Consider the following 16092-nt stretch of genomic DNA (forward strand, 5'->3'; position numbering starts at 1 on the left):
CATCATTAACTGCTTTTGCTATTCCTGCTGCTCCACCAGATAGAGCCCCTATTGCACTAAGACTAGCAAAGAGTGGTATAAGAAATGGTAAAAAACCACCAATTTTTTTTGGTATGGGTAAAATTCGAGGTTGTTTCACTTTGCATTTTCCACCTGCTACTTTCACAGCTATACGTGCACCTTTTAGAGCTGACTTTATAGCAGAAGATGTATCATTGCTAGGTGTGATAAATTTTTTTGCCGCTAAAACAATATTTCTTAATGGAAATGTGGCCTTTTTGTTTTTCTTCTTTTTCATTTTCGATTTAAGACCCATTCCTAATTTAGTTTTTATTTTCATTGCGTTAGTAACTGCCCAAGCTGCAGCTTTTTCACCAAGTTTTGCGTCACTAGCACGTACACGATTCCAAGCTTTTTCCGCGAGTATCTTATCTGCAATGTGTCTATTTTCAAGGTTATCTTTATTTTGAGAATACGCAATATCGTGTTCTCTACAAGCTTGATCAAGGGGATTAATTCCAGGATCACCACGTGCCAATCGTTTTGCTAAGTTTGTTCCAGGTCCACAGTATTGATAACCAGGTATGTGTAATTCAACAGGTAACTTGTTGATAATTTGATTTAAGAGACCTCTACCACGTTTGATAGATTTTTTAGAACTGATAGTTTTTTTCTTGACAAGCATACTTTTATATTTCTACACAAAGTATCTTTTTAAGACTGATGTAAAAATGTATAAAAGCCGTGTATTTATACTTTCTTAACCAGTTTACTCTAAATATTTAACCTTTCTGAATTGCACAAAATTCTATAAATAAACAGACCTACAAAATAATCTAAAAAAGTCTTGCATTCATACTTTTCAACCTCAGTGTGAATCAAAAGATGGAGTTCAATAAACAATCAACAGAATTACCTGTGTTAGATTTTGATACAGTAACACAACAAAAATCTAACAAAAAACGTCATGGAAATCTGTTACCTAATACGGTAAGAGCAATTTTTTGTGGTCCATCAAACTGTGGCAAAACAAATGCCTTACTTGCTCTACTAATACATCCAAATGGACTACGTTTTGAAAATGTCTACATTTTCTCAAAATCATTAAGTCAACCAAAATATAAATTTTTGGAGAAAACTCTTGACTTAGTGGATGGTATTGAATATTTTCCATTTCAAGAGCATGAAGAGGTTATTGAACCAAACAAAGCAAAACCAAATTCTACAATTGTCTTTGATGATGTAGCCTGCGATAAGCAAAATAGAATTCGAGAATTTTTTTCAATGGGTCGTCATAGACTTATTGATTGTTTTTATTTATGTCAAACGTATACACGGATTCCAAAGCATTTAATTCGAGATAATGTAAATTTTTTGATAATTTTCAGACAGGATGACTTAAACCTTAAACACATATATAACGATCATGTTAATACAGATATGATATATTCAAAATTTAAAGAATTATGTTCTTCTTGTTGGAATAGTGACAAATACGGTTTCGTTGTTCTTGACAAAGATAGTGACCTTAATCATGGTAGATACAGAAAAGGGTTTGATTGTTTTATAAAAGTTGCTGAAGCTTAAAATGATTTCAACTAAGCCTCTAAGTTCAGTTATGGTTTATACTTGGTTCAATTAAGATGTCATCTTCAAGAACTGAACAAATTCAAAAACAAAAAGATATTGCGTTGAATTTGGCAAAAGCCAGTGACGCAATTCGACGAAAACATAAGATGTTAAAGTTAGATAAAGAAAACTTTGAACAAACGTTAGGTGATACTTTCAAACCCATTATTAATCCTTTAGAAAAACTTGTTAGTGATTTTCAAATACTTAAAAAAGATAGTAATAAAAACGAGAATGTTAAAACTGATAAACTGGAAAAATTTAAGACTTATAGTGATAAAAATGATGGTGATGATTATAGTGATGATAATGATGATGATTATGATGATTATGATGATACTGATAATAATAATGGTGATGATGACAATATAAATGAAGAATCCTTCAAATCAGTGGATTATGAAGAGGAAGAATCACATTCTTCTTTTTTACCATCATTAGATAACGAAACAAAAGTGTATCTTAAATTGTTAAATACAAATAGTAAAGAAATAGATAATATATGTGGTGTACGAAAATTAGCTAATAGCAAATTAAAGTTTGGTAATTCTCCAATAAGTTTTAATGAAAACTATATAAATGTGGCAAATTCAACGTTTTCTAATAGTAAAGGATTACTTGAACTGCTCTTTAAAAAAATTCCAGATGAATCTTTGATCTATGCTAAAGATCTGGAAAATTTTAAAAAAATACTTGTTTTGACAAACGCACATAAAAAGAAATATAAAGCTAATAGTGACATTCGTCAAAGTAAATCGTTTAAATTTAAACGATTCATATGCAAATTATTTTCACCTACAATAAACAATGATCATAAAAAAGAAATTTCTTCTCGTGGAGGTGCTTTACCTAAGTTTATGCTTGCTAAACAAAAAAATCAAATGGACTATATATATTGGGATGATCCAAATGAATTAGTGGACAGACTACGTTTACTATTAGCGTCTCAAACAGCAGGAAATCCAAGCCACACAAACGAAATTTTATCAATCATTGAAGAATTACGAGAAGCAAACATTATTTATTAATTTTGATTACTTTAAAAACCGATCAGTTGAATAATGTCTCTCGACGTATTTGGACGTTCTTTTAAAAAAATTGAGAATTCCATTCGTGGGCCTCCTGGAGTTGGCTTTAAATTTACAGAAGAAGGACATTTTAATGTTGAAAATAAAAAATTGTGTAATGTTGCAGAAGCTTTAAATGGAGGTGATGCAACTAACTTGAGCCTTGTGAAAAAAATCGTGAACACTGAAGTCAACGATTTTTATGAGATATTGGGATCAATGAGATCTGATATACTTAACAATAATATAAAAATAACAAAGCTAGAAGATTCTATAAACAAATATTTACAGAATCTAAAAATAAGTATTGAGAGAAATATAGAGTGGTTGGCGCTTAATAAAGAGATTCTTACTCAGTTAGACAAACGACTAAGTGCACTTGAATAAAATAAAAAAATTTTGATTGTAAAATATGAATGAAGAAAAGCAAGCTCTAGTTAGAGAATTACATAAACCAGCTAGAAGGTAGCTAGAGGTAGGCAAGCCGACCTCGTGGATATGCTAACATATGCAAAGAAAAATAGAAACTACAAATACATCTTAACGATCATTGATAATTTTTCTAAATTCGCCTGGGCTGTTCCTGTAAAGAATAAATCTGGTGAAGATATTTCAACTGCAATGAAGTCAGTGCTGGACCAAGGTCGGGTGCCGAAAAACCTGCATGTGGATCAAGGAAAAGAATTCTACAATATTAATTTTAAAAATCTCATGAAACAGTATAAAATAAATATGTATTCTACATTTAGTAATTTAAAAGCTTCGATTTGTGAACGCTTTAATCGTACCTTAAAAAACAAAATGTGGATGCAATTTAGTTTACAAGGCAGTTACAAATGGTTAGACATTTTGCAAGATTTACTTTTCTCGTACAATAACACTAAGCATCAAACCATTAAAATGAAGCCAAAAGATGTAAACAAAAATAATGAAAAGGCAATTTTATTTAATGTATATAAAACATTCGTTGCAAAAACTTCGAAAAAGAAACCGAAATTTGAAAAAGAAGATAAAGTTAGAATAAGTAAACTTAAACATATTTTTGAGAAAGGTTACACACCCAACTGGACAACAGAAATTTTTACAATTGATCGGGTAAACAATACTACACCAGTCACATACTTGCTCAGAGATTATCAAAATAGACCTTTAGCTGGTAATTTTTATGAAGAAGAAATTGCTAAGGTTAGAAATCCAGATATTTATTTAATTGAAAAAATATTAAAAAAACGTCGTCATTGAATGTATGTTAAATGGTTAGGTTTTGATAATTCTCATAATAGTTGGATAAATGAGGATATGTAACAAATTTTTTATTGAAATAAATAAATTCAAGAATTTTCATTAAAATATATTTATTGTTCAAATTTATTCTCCTTCAATATAATAGTTCTAAGTTATTACATCATCATCTTTTTTCTATTTATATTTCATTATTATCATTTTGCCATATGATACATTTCTTGTAAATTACACATTGATATAATTATAAAATATATTTTAAATACAATACATATGCACAATTAATTAATTTCATTCTTCTTTGCATCAATTATCATCTATTTTTCCTTGAAACAATACTATTTTTCCTTGAAACAATAATTGGTTTTCTTCAATTTTTGGATAAATTTTGTGAAATCTACTGGACAGAATTGTTCTGAAAAATATAACAGATATAAATTAAGTATATTATATATTAAGAAAATTTATACACAATGAGAAAACTAAGGAAATACTTACATTCTAATTTTCATGATATTTTGTTTGTATATTTCTGAATGTAAATTAAAACTTCATTACAAATTTCCTTTGAATGAAAAGTCATAATCTCAGAAAATAGCTTTTCTATATTTACAGGAGATGGACATCCACTATTTAATAATACTTTTTCTAAGACTTTAAAATAATTTTTCTCAATAAATTTTTCCAAAGCCGTCAGTTGGTGTAGTTCAAATCGCTGATACACAATTTCTTCAATTGTTTTAATAACACCTAATTTAATATATTGCAAAGGTAAAAATGTTATTTCCCTTGCACTTTCTTTCACACAGCGATTTAATTGCTTCAAAGCTTTAAAAGTTTCAAATTTCAGAGAAAATGAGTGTATTGAATCTAATTCTTCTTCTTCTTGTGAATTTCTAATTAACACAAAGCGATGATTTAAATAGCTGACAAAATTCAGATGGAATGTGTCACAGTTGATTTCATGAGGTTCAGATTTATTATCAAAAAATACCTCAATTTCTGAATAAAAAGTGGTAAAAAATTTCCATTCTAGTACTGAGAATGAGACTGATGTTTGTGGGTGGCTGCTTATTAACTTAATTTTTATGGATAAATTGCTCTTTAATTCAGCTCCAATAATTACTTGTTTTGTAAACGATGAATTTAAGTTATATGTGGTTGAAAGAAGTAGTTGATTACGAGGAAGATATGTCATTTTTATTATTCTGCTTTAGACACAAATTCAAAGTAATTATATTTTCCACCCAAAAATTTTAATTGTAATTCTCCTTTTTCTGCTGCTTGTTGTAAGTGAGTCAATGATTCATCATTACTTTCCAGAACCTTTACCATTCTTTGTGGTAAAAATACAACGTATTCACTATTGATTTCAGCCACAATTTTCAAGCCAAATTTTGTTGTCGTTTGCTTAATATCTGTAATATTATAATATTCATTAAGATTTAATTCACTCAATTTTTTGATAGGTAAAAAGCTAGCAGCTCTGTTTAATTTCTTTAATTTTCCATCCATTTTCTTCACTTTCTTATCAACCACACTGTATTATTTAAAGCTGTTTTTTCTTACACTGACAACAGTTTCTAGATTTTTTAACGCAAACACTCAGTTACAACTTCTCAGTACAGATCAATTACCGAAGACTTTATGGAAACTGGTAGCTAACTCTCACATTTTATACTCTTAAGCTTCATTCGCTGTCTCTTTTAAATAATACATTTCTTCCTTCTTTATTTATATAGATAAGTTTGCAAAATTAAAATTAGATTTCTTAATAAATATATATACCTATCTTTGTCTACCTTGGGGAATGATGAAGACACTAAATAACATATGTTCCTTTATATGTACACTTATGAATAATATAATGTGCTGACATGTATCATGTTACACTTCGGATGACTCCTCTCTGAAATGTACATGACTATTTTTATCATCTATGCAATAATTACTAATAACATTAACAGGTGATGCTTCCACATTCTTATTAATAGACAGCTGATTAATTTTCTATTAAATAATTAAACAATTTATTTGAAAAAATTTTCTACTTACCGTAAAAGCTTAAGATATAATAAAACAGTATGTTAAAGTATACATAATAAATATACTTATTCGTTTCTCAGTTTTGAAAAAAATTTACAAATTTTTTGAATAAGTTTTTTTTTGGAAAAATTTTTAGAAGAAATTGCTCTTCTCTTCTTTAGAAGTTTCTCGAATAGAATGGATTAGAACCATTTTTTTATTTCAAATGTCGGTAAATGTCGGTAAAGGAATCTGTATCCAGAACCGGCCCTATATATCTACTAAGACTGAAGTATTCCAGCGCCATAAGTTATTGAGTATTGGCTATTACATAAAATGCAGCTACGATGAATCGTTATGTAAATATGTACCGTGCCCGAAAAATGAATCTGATCCTGCTAAATGGTTTACTGAGGAATTAAGGCAATTATCTGAAAAAATTGATAATGTATTTAAAAATCCGATACCAATGAATGCCTTAACTCCTCAAGAAATTAGTGATTTCAAGCGAGCGACAATATGTCACATTTGTCATGAGAAAATACCGGCAAGCGAAAAGAAAGTCCGCGATCACTGTCACCTTACTGGCAAATATAGGGGTGCTGCCCATGAATCATGCAATCTAAACTACCAAGATTGTCAGACAATTCCCGTGGTGTTCCACAATTTAAGTGGCTATGACGCCCATTTTATAATTCATGCGATCTCGACGAGCTTTGAAGGAAAAATTGACCTCCTCCCCATTAACAAAGAGAAATATATCTCTTTTACTAAACACGTCAAGGGGAGTGAGGTCAAATTTCGATTCATTGACTCATTGCGATTCATGGCAGCATCCCTAGAAAAACTCGCATCGTACTTAGACGAGTATAAAATTGTAAACTCTGTTTTTGCCAGTACGGTGACAGATCCGGATAAAATAAAATTGCTAACGCGTAAAGGTGTGTTCCCTTACGAGTACTTTGACTCAAAAAGCAAGCTCGACGAAACCGAATTACCCCCGATAGAGAAATTTTATAGTACGCTTTATGATGCCGGTATTTCTGATGATGAGTATGCGCATGCGCAGAATGTATGGACCGAGTTTAACTGTCAGAATCTCTACGACTATGTACATTTATACATGAAAACAGATGTATTGTTACTTGCGGATGTCTTTGAAAATTTTCGAAAAGAATGTGTTAAAGCGTACGGGTTAGATCCTGCTCACTATTATACGACCCCCGGTTTAACTTGGGATGCTATGCTCAAGTACACGAAAATAGGATTGCAACTAATAACCGATATCGATATGATTATGTTTGTTGAGTCTGGTATTAGAGGTGGCATAAGTCAATGCTGCAACCGATATACTATAGCGAATAATAGATATATGGAAAATTTCGATGATAGCAAAGATACAAGCTACATCATGTACTTTGACGCCAACAATTTATATGGTTGGGCAATGGCTCAAGCGCTCCCTTATGGCGGCTTCAAATGGGTTGAAAATGTCGACAACTCTTTCAATTTTAATGTATCCATCCGACGATTCATCTGTTGGATACATACTCGAAGTTGACTTGGAGTATCCTGAAAATCTCCACGATACTCACAAAGACATGCCATTTTGCGCAGAAAATGCAAAACCACCTCTCTCGAAACAGGAGAAATTATTAACAACTCTCCAACCAAAAGAAAAATATGTGATCCACTACCGCACTTTAAAACAAGTTGTCGCTAACGGCATTAAGCTTGTTAAAATTCATCGAGTCTTACTGTTTAAGTAATCAACATGGCTTAAACCATACATAGACTATAATACAATGATGCGAACCAATGCCAAAAATGAGTTCGAGAAAAATTTGTTCAAGCTCATGAACAACGCTGTGTACGGCAAAACAATGGAAAATGTCCGTAAACATGTCGACATTAAACTTGTCACCCAATGGTTTGGCCGCTATGGAGCTGAAGCCCTAATCTCTCGCCCGAATTTCCATAGTCGAGCGATATTCAACGAAGATCTGGTTGCCATTGAACTGCGTAAAACCGAGGTACTACTCAACAAACCAATCTATGTGGGGTTAAGTGTGCTCGATGTTTCCAAAACGCTAATCTACGATTTTCACTACGGGTATATGTTAAAAAAATACGGCGACAATTGTAAACTGATGTATACCGATACAGACAGTCTAATCTACGAAATTAAATGTAAAGATGTCTACAATGACATGAAAAATGACATCCAAAAGTTCGATACGTCAGACTATCCCGCAAACAACGTGTACGGCATTCCGCAAGCCAACAAAAAGATTCTCGGTCTAATGAAAGACGAATGTAACGGCAAGATCGTTACCGAATTTGTTGGCTTGCGGAGTAAGATGTACAGCGTACGGGTTGAAGGTCAAGATTTTATTAAAAAAGCTAAAGGCATTAAATCCGGCGTTGTGAAAAAATCGATTCACTTTGATGATTATGTAAAATGTCTGCGAGATTTTGACATTCAAACTCGAACACAGTATAATATTAGATCACGATTACACAACCTTGAGACTGTAAAACAAATTAAAGTAGCTTTAAGACCGCAAGACGACAAACGGTATTTGTTACCGGGGAGTACCGACACTCTACCGTGGGGACATTATGCGATCCCTAAAATCGACGAATGATTTTGTAAAACATGATGGTAAAAAAATAAAAGGTTTGTTAATAAATAATGCAATTATATTCAATTTCCATATGTTTTTATTTAAAAAATCCTTCCATATATACATAATAACATATAATTAAAACTTATATTAATTTAAATGTGCAAATCGCCTCCAGTAACTTAACGCAAATGCCAATCAACCAGCAAAGCAATCAAAGATTAATGTTAGCGTAGAACCTCTCTATAAATCAAAATTACTTCCAACAACAGGCCTTCACAATGCCAGTGCCAACTGATTCATTGTTGATTCATTGTTGATTCATTATTGATTCATTATTGATTCATTAATGATTCATTGTTGATTCATTATTAATTCATTATTGATTCATTATTGATTCATTGTTGATTCATTATTGATTCATTATTGATTCATTGTTGATTCATTATTGATTCATTGTTGATTCATTATTGATTCATTATTGATTTAATGTTAATTAAATTTGGCACTGGCAGTGTAAAGGTCTGTTGTTGGAAGCAGTTTTGATTTATAGAGAGGTTCTACGCTAACATTAATCTTTGATTGATTTGCTGGTTGATTGACATTTGCGTTAAGTTACTGGGGACGATTTGCGAATAATAGATTATACATTTGCTTTATCTTCCCACGTATTGTGAGAATTATCAAAGCCAAGCCATTTGACAAGAACTTTGTTTCCACGTGTCCTGAGAATTTTTTCCACAAGATAAATATCTGAATATTTTACTTTAAGAAGTTCCTCTTCATAAAATCCTCCGCTGATGGGTTGATCCTGGTAATCCTTGAGCTTGTAAGTCACTGGTTGAGTTGATACAACTTGATCCACGGTGAATATTTTTGTTGTCCAATTGGGTGTATATCCTTTCTCGAAAACGTTTTTATATTTGCTTCCTCGAACTTTGTCACCAATTTTATACTTTGGTCGTCTTAAAGGAATTTTTCTCAGTTTAGAGATCCTTTCTTTTAAAATTTCAACGTCTTCTAAAGTAACATCTTTAGGCTTCATTCCAATTGTTCTATGTTTTGTATTATTGTAGTTGGAAATAAGAGTAGGCAATATATCATACCACTTGTAATTTCCTCGTAAACTAAATTACATCCACATTTTTCTTTTTAGTGTTCGATTGAACCGTTCAACAATAGAAGCCTTCATATTACTGTATGTTGAGTAAAAATTTATTTTATGCTTTTTCATTAATGCTTCAAATTGTGAATTATAGAATTCTTTTCCTTTGTCACTATGCAAGTTTTTTGATATGCGTTTTTTAGCAAACATAGATTGCATTGCATGAGAAACATCTTTTCCATTTTTACTTTTTACTGGAACAGCCCAAGCATACTTTGAAATTATGTCTATAACTGTTAGTAAATACTTGAAACCTTTATTTATTCTTGAGTAAGGTATCATCTCTACTAAATCTGCTTGCCATGTCTCATCAATATCACGCATTTCAACTCGCCGTCGAGGATAATTTTTTCTAGCCTGAGTATGAAGTTCATTCACTACTGTTAATTTTTTGTTGTTCATTCAAAAGAGCACATAAGCGAGTATCCAATTCACTAATAATTTCAGCTGTTCGATAAGATAAGTCTGGATTTATATCTTTTTCAAAATTTTTTATTTTTTCTGTAATCGAGTCTTCAAGAACTTTTAGAAATAAGTTGTTATTGTCCACCTCTGATCTAAGTGAGGCACTAGCTTCATACAATAAACGCACTTCGTGTTTTATCATATGTCGTACAAGTTTTAAATTGACAGCGTCGTTTTCTTCTTCAGCGTTAGCAAGATTAGAGAGTTTTCTTCCTTCAACGTCAAAGTTACCTTGAGAATTAAGTTTAAAACCAACTCCAGGAGGCCCTCGTCTTGCTGTTCCTCTTTGATTGAGAGGATGTCCGAACACGTCAATGCTCATTGTTGAAATGAATGATATTTGCTAAAACACATCTTAATATATCATTTTAGCTTCACGTAGTTCCTCAATGATAGACATGATTTCATTATTGTGACTAGGATTTCCAGCAGCTTGAGAAGCCATTAATAGTCTAAGACGGTCAACCAACTCATTTGGATCATCCCAATAGATATATTCTCGTTGAAAATTTCTGTTTGTAATCATAAATTTAGGTAATGAACTACCGCTTACAGATGGCTGTTTGGTAGGTGTTCGAGGGAAGAATTGAGATATAAAATTCAAATACTTGTAACTCTTATCCGTGCGTATAGATTCAAAGGAACTATACTTCTTTTTGTGTGCATTAGTAGCAATCAGAATCTCTTTATAGTTTCTTTCATCATCTTCACGTATAAACGATCTCGTAGGTTTACTTTTGAATAAAAGTTCAAGTAATCCAAGCGTTTGAAGATATCGTTTATTACCAATTTTTACATGCTGATCTTCAAGAGTTATTAGTGAATCACCAATCATAAGTGACCCATCACTTAGCTTACGTACGCCGTATGTTGAATCTAAACATTGCTTTCTATTATGATTTAATAAGTATAGAAATTTATTACTTATTTTATCATCATCTGCAGATTTTTCAGTTTCACTTTCATAGTTTATGCTATCATCTATCTTCTGCTCTTTCTTTTCAACCTTAACATTTTCATATTCAGTGTCTGTCAAGTTAATAATTTTTTGTAAGGGTTGAACTATCGGTTTAAAAGTTTCAGTCAGCACATTTTCAGCATCTTCTTTTCCTAATTTTAACATACGATGTTTTCGCCTAATTGCCTCACTAGCTTTAGCAATTTGATGAAGATATTCTTTTTCTTTATGAAACATGTTATTATTACAAGGTTTCATATTGAACTAACAATATTTTAGGAATGATCTTATATTTATAGTGTTACAAAGCTGTCAAATCCTTTTCTATACCTTCCATCATTTAAATCAGAATCCTTATCAATTACTACAAATCCATATTTGTCTGAATTCCAACATGTTGAACATAGTTCTCGAAATTGATTAAATGTCATGTCAGTATTAACATGATCATCATAAACATGCCTTAAATTTTTCTCATCTTGACGAAAAAGAACTAGTAAATTAACATTATCACGTACTAAATGTTTAGGAACGCGGGCATATGTTTGACAAAGATAAAAAGAATCAACATCAACATGTCTACCCATGCAAAAAAATGCCCTTACATTATCTTGCTTCTCACAAGCAATATCATCAAATATAAATATTGAATTCCGTTTTGCATCTTTAGGAGTAATGACTTCTTCATGCTCACTAAATGGTAAATACTCTACTCCTTCAACATTACTTACAACTTGTTCCAAGAATTTATACTTGGGTTGATGTAAAGACTTTGAGTATAAGTAAATATTATCAAATCTAAGACCATTAGGATGTAAAATTAAAGAAAGGAGTACATTTGTCTTTCCACAATTTGATGGTCCACAAAAAATAGCTCGAATACTACCTGATAACAAGCTACCATGACGCTTCACTGTCTTCTCTTGTTGTTCAACAATCGAGTCTAGATTGACGACTGGCAGCTTGTGAAGTTGTTCCTTGAACCGCATCCTGATTTAGACTGCCGCTAAAGGTATAAATACAGCGCTTATATAGCTCACAAGTCATTCTAATTTTAACTTTCACAGAGTAAGGTATGATTATACATCATCGCTCTCGAGGAAAAGGTTTAATTAATAAACTTATAAACAAGTTACCATTTGAATTACATTTGCCAGGTTATCAATATTGTGGACCAGGTACAAAGTTAGCAAAACGTCTAGACAGAGGTGATCCAGGTGTTAATCCATTAGACGCCGCTTGTAAAGAGCACGATATTGCTTACTCGAAAAATCGAGAAAACGTTGAAGAAAGAAACGCTGCTGATAGAGTATTAGCTGACAAAGCGTGGCAACGTGTATTTGCTCCAGACGCACAATATAGTAAAAGAGCTGCAGCTTACGCAATAACAAACGCTATGAAAGCAAAATCAAAATTTGGAATGGGTTTAAAGAAGAAGAAGACAAAGTCAAAGAAACGAGTAAAGAAGATAAAATCAAAAAAACGAGTAAATCTTAGAAAAATTGTTGATGCTGCAAGAAAATCAATAATTCCTGGTAATGATGCTCGATCAACAAAAAGGCAGCTATTGAAACAGCTCGAAAAGCTGTAAGGAAATCAGGTGGTAGAGAAAAAGTTTTAACACCTCGTATTCTAACTGTCCCATCAAAAGTTGGTGGTCTGTTACCATTGATTCCCATTTTTGCTGGTCTAAGTGCACTTGGAGCGCTTACTGGGGGAGCTGCTGGTGTAGCAAAAGCTGTTAATGATACAAGTGCAGCAAAAGAGCAGTTGAAGGAAGCTCAGCGTCACAATAGAGAGTTAGAAGCAGTTGCACTTGGTAAAGGTCTACATTTAAAACCATACCGACAAGGTTTGGGACTTCATTTGAAAACATACGTTAAAGGACAAGGTATTAAGAGACAATGTACGAAAAAAAAAGTTTAAAGCTACCTCAGCGAGCACTTACTGATCTAGATTTACTTAAATATGCTAAAGAAATGAAAATTCCTCACTTTCAAGGTGTTTTCATGCGAAATGAATTACCTATAAGAGGTCCTCGAAAAAACGAATCAGCCATTATTAATTTAGATGATAAGGATGGTTCTGGAACTCATTGGGTTGCATATAAAAAAGTTAATAATAAAGCAGTATACTTTGATAGTTTTGGTAATCTTCAACCACCCTATGAACTTGTCAATTACTTAGGTTACAATACTTTAATACAGTATAATCATCAAAATTATCAAGATTATAATAGCTTTAATTGTGGTCATTTATGTCTAAAATTCTTATGTGGACAGCTTGAAATTACTAAAAAATATATTCTATATAAGTGATTGTAAGTCATTCCAGCTAATCAGTTTATAAAAAGTCATCAACATGGAAGAATCTTTTACTCTGACTATCTCAGGCAATTCATCTGTCCTGGAGGCAGAATATTTTCCTCCGATAGAATTATTATCTAATAAAAATTATGTACTTGGCTTAGTTGAATTACTAACCTTCAATTCAATTCCTAATATTGATCAAGGTAAAAATAAATTTTATATTGGTGATAAAGTGATTACTATACCCCCTGGAAGCTATGAAATTGAAGATATTGAAAAATATATTCAAAACTCTATTGAAAATGGATCTGAAATTGTAAGAATTAAACCTAACAATAATACTTTACGTAGTGAAATAACAAGCAGCCTTGAAGTGAGTTTTGAACAAAACGATTCAATTGGTAAATTATTAGGATTTACTCCACGAATATTGACAGCTAATAAGCCTCATACGTCAGATATACCAGTAGCTATTCTTAAGGTAAATGCTATCAGAATTGAATGTAACATTACTACTGGTGCATACATAAATAATAAAAAGGTACACACAATTCACGAATTTTTTCCAATTGTTCCAGCTGGACATAAGATTGTGGAAGTTCCATCCCACGTCATTTACCTTCCAATCGCCGTGAAGACAATACATAATATTCAAGTAAGAATCGTTGATCAAGACGGAGATTTAATAAATTTTAGAGGTGAAACTATAACAATTCGATTACACGTTAAAACAACGTAATGGGAATTGTATTTCATAGAAAAACTGGTGGAAGCTATATAAAAGAGTTGCCAGGTCAGAAGTCATTCATTCCTCAATCAGTTCGCAAGAGACTAACATCTCAGAACATACTATTTCTGAAGCAGCTCGGCCTAAGAGTTTATCAAGAAAACAAGGGAAAAAATTGATTTTTCACATACTTTTTATTTGTTGTTGTAACAAAAATGGAAGAAATTTTAAACATTCTAAGTCCAGTTAAATTTGATAATTCTGTGGCACACTATGAGATTCATGCACATCAACCATACGTGTCATCAGCATTTAATAACAGTGACGAGATTCGAATTGCAGTTCAACATCAAGACTTGTACATTCTTCCCTCTAAAAGTACTCTACACGTCACTGGCAGAATTGTTAAGCCAAACAATACGCTTGTAACTAATACAAAGTTAATTAGCAATGGTATTTCCTACCTGTTTAATGAGATTCGTTATGAATTAAATGGTGTTGAAATTGATCGCTCTAAAAATGTTGGTATTACAACCACAATGAAAAATCTAATTTCTCAAACACCTAATCAAATGATTTACTCTGAAAATGCTGGTTATCTACCTTATGATGATGATAGTAGAGTAACAAATGATGCTGGATATTTTGATGTAAATATTCCACTAAGTATGATTATTGGTTTTGCTGAAGACTATCGAAAGATTGTTGTAAATGCAAAACATGAACTTATTTTAACAAGATCTCGTACTGATCTCAATGCTGTAGTAAACATTGGAGCAGCTGAGCGTGAAGAATTTAAAATTATAATTAATAAAGTTGAATGGTTGATTCCATATTTAATGGTAAATGATCGCCAAAAAATTGAATTATTGAAATTCATTGAAAAAGACTCACTTATAACAATGAGTTTTAGATCATGGGATTTATATGAGTATCCTATGATTCCTGCCACTCAAAAGCACGTGTGGACTGTAAAAACTTCAACACAAGTTGAAAAACCTCGATATGTTATTCTTGGTTTTCAAACAAATCGAAAAGAAGATCAAGGAAGGTATGCAAATTTATTTGATGCCTGTAATCTTCTCAATGTTAAACTTTTCTTAAACTCACAGTACTATCCTTATGGAAATTTAAATTTAAATTTTACTCAAAACAAATTTTCCATACTATATGATATGTATTGTAATTTTCAACCATCCTACTATGGAAAAGAATCTGAACCTTTATTAACTAGAAATAACTTTAAAGATTATGCACCATTGACTGTTATTGATTGCTCAAAACAAAACGAATTTCTAAAACAAGCATCTGTAGATGTGCGATTGGAATTTGAAGCAAATGAAAATTTTCCAGCCAATACAGATGCATATTGCCTTATAATTCACGACCGCATTATACAGTATACACCAATCAGCGGCGTTGTTAAAAAAGTAACGTGATTGGTGGAAATAATGACCAATCATAGACGACATCGGTAGTGGGGGTATTTGGAGTGGTGGGGGAAAGTCTATAAAGAGAGCGTCTCTTTAAGGCTTGAGCCATTATTCTATTTCAGATACCATGGCGTACGTCGTAGATATTCAATGCTTCAAAAGACCTTACAACGAGTTTGTCATCAAAGAGTTGGCGATTCTACCACTTCAACAAGATGCTCATCCATTGGTCTACCTCTTCGAGCCGCCATATGCCTGGAGTCGATTGCCTGCAAGATACAAATGTGAGAATCGATGGCTTACAAATAATTATCATGGTATCGATTGGGCTGCTGGTGACGTATCTTATGAAGAATTACAACCTATAATAAAAGAAGTATTAATAGATACACCTACTGTTTATGTAAAAGGTTTAGAAAAACAAAAATGGTTAGAAAAATATACA

The 16092-nt window shown here is 32.0% G+C and overlaps 3 protein-coding genes across 3 annotated transcripts; 1 reads left to right on the plus strand and 2 right to left on the minus strand.

Moving 5' to 3' along the window:
* Positions 1 to 7768: 7768 nt before the first annotated feature.
* Positions 7769 to 8611, plus strand: LOC122502242. The gene has a single exon (XM_043612188.1). It carries the CDS (start codon positions 7769 to 7771, stop codon positions 8609 to 8611), a length of 843 nt encoding a protein of 280 aa, XP_043468123.1.
* Positions 8612 to 9233: 622 nt separating this feature from the next.
* Positions 9234 to 10079, minus strand: LOC122502243. Its single transcript, XM_043612189.1, has 2 exons — positions 9904 to 10079; positions 9234 to 9717 (listed from the first exon to the last, which is right to left on the minus strand). The coding sequence occupies exons 1-2, from the start codon at positions 10077 to 10079 to the stop codon at positions 9234 to 9236; spliced, it is 660 nt and encodes a 219-aa protein (XP_043468124.1).
* Positions 10080 to 10575: 496 nt separating this feature from the next.
* Positions 10576 to 11436, minus strand: LOC122502244. The gene has a single exon (XM_043612190.1). It carries the CDS (start codon positions 11434 to 11436, stop codon positions 10576 to 10578), a length of 861 nt encoding a protein of 286 aa, XP_043468125.1.
* Between the last annotated feature and the right edge of the window lie 4656 nt (positions 11437 to 16092).

This window comes from Leptopilina heterotoma, unplaced genomic scaffold (genome assembly GCF_015476425.1).
Source record: "Leptopilina heterotoma isolate Lh14 unplaced genomic scaffold, ASM1547642v1 Lhet_223, whole genome shotgun sequence".
Lineage (NCBI taxonomy): Eukaryota > Metazoa > Arthropoda > Insecta > Hymenoptera > Figitidae > Leptopilina > Leptopilina heterotoma.

Bases quoted from the DNA above. Each gene is read 5' to 3' on its own strand.
- LOC122502244 (XM_043612190.1), bottom strand. From the start codon at position 11,436: ATGAAACCTTGTAATAATAACATGTTTCATAAAGAAAAAGAATATCTT.
- LOC122502243 (XM_043612189.1), bottom strand. From the start codon at position 10,079: ATGCGTGATATTGATGAGACATGGCAAGCAGATTTAGTAGAGATGATA. The intron at 9,718-9,903 runs GTTTGCTAAAAA...GATGTAATTTAG, and splicing joins TCTCATGCAATGCAATCTAT to TTTACGAGGAAATTACAAGT.
- LOC122502242 (XM_043612188.1), top strand. From the start codon at position 7,769: ATGATGCGAACCAATGCCAAAAATGAGTTCGAGAAAAATTTGTTCAAG.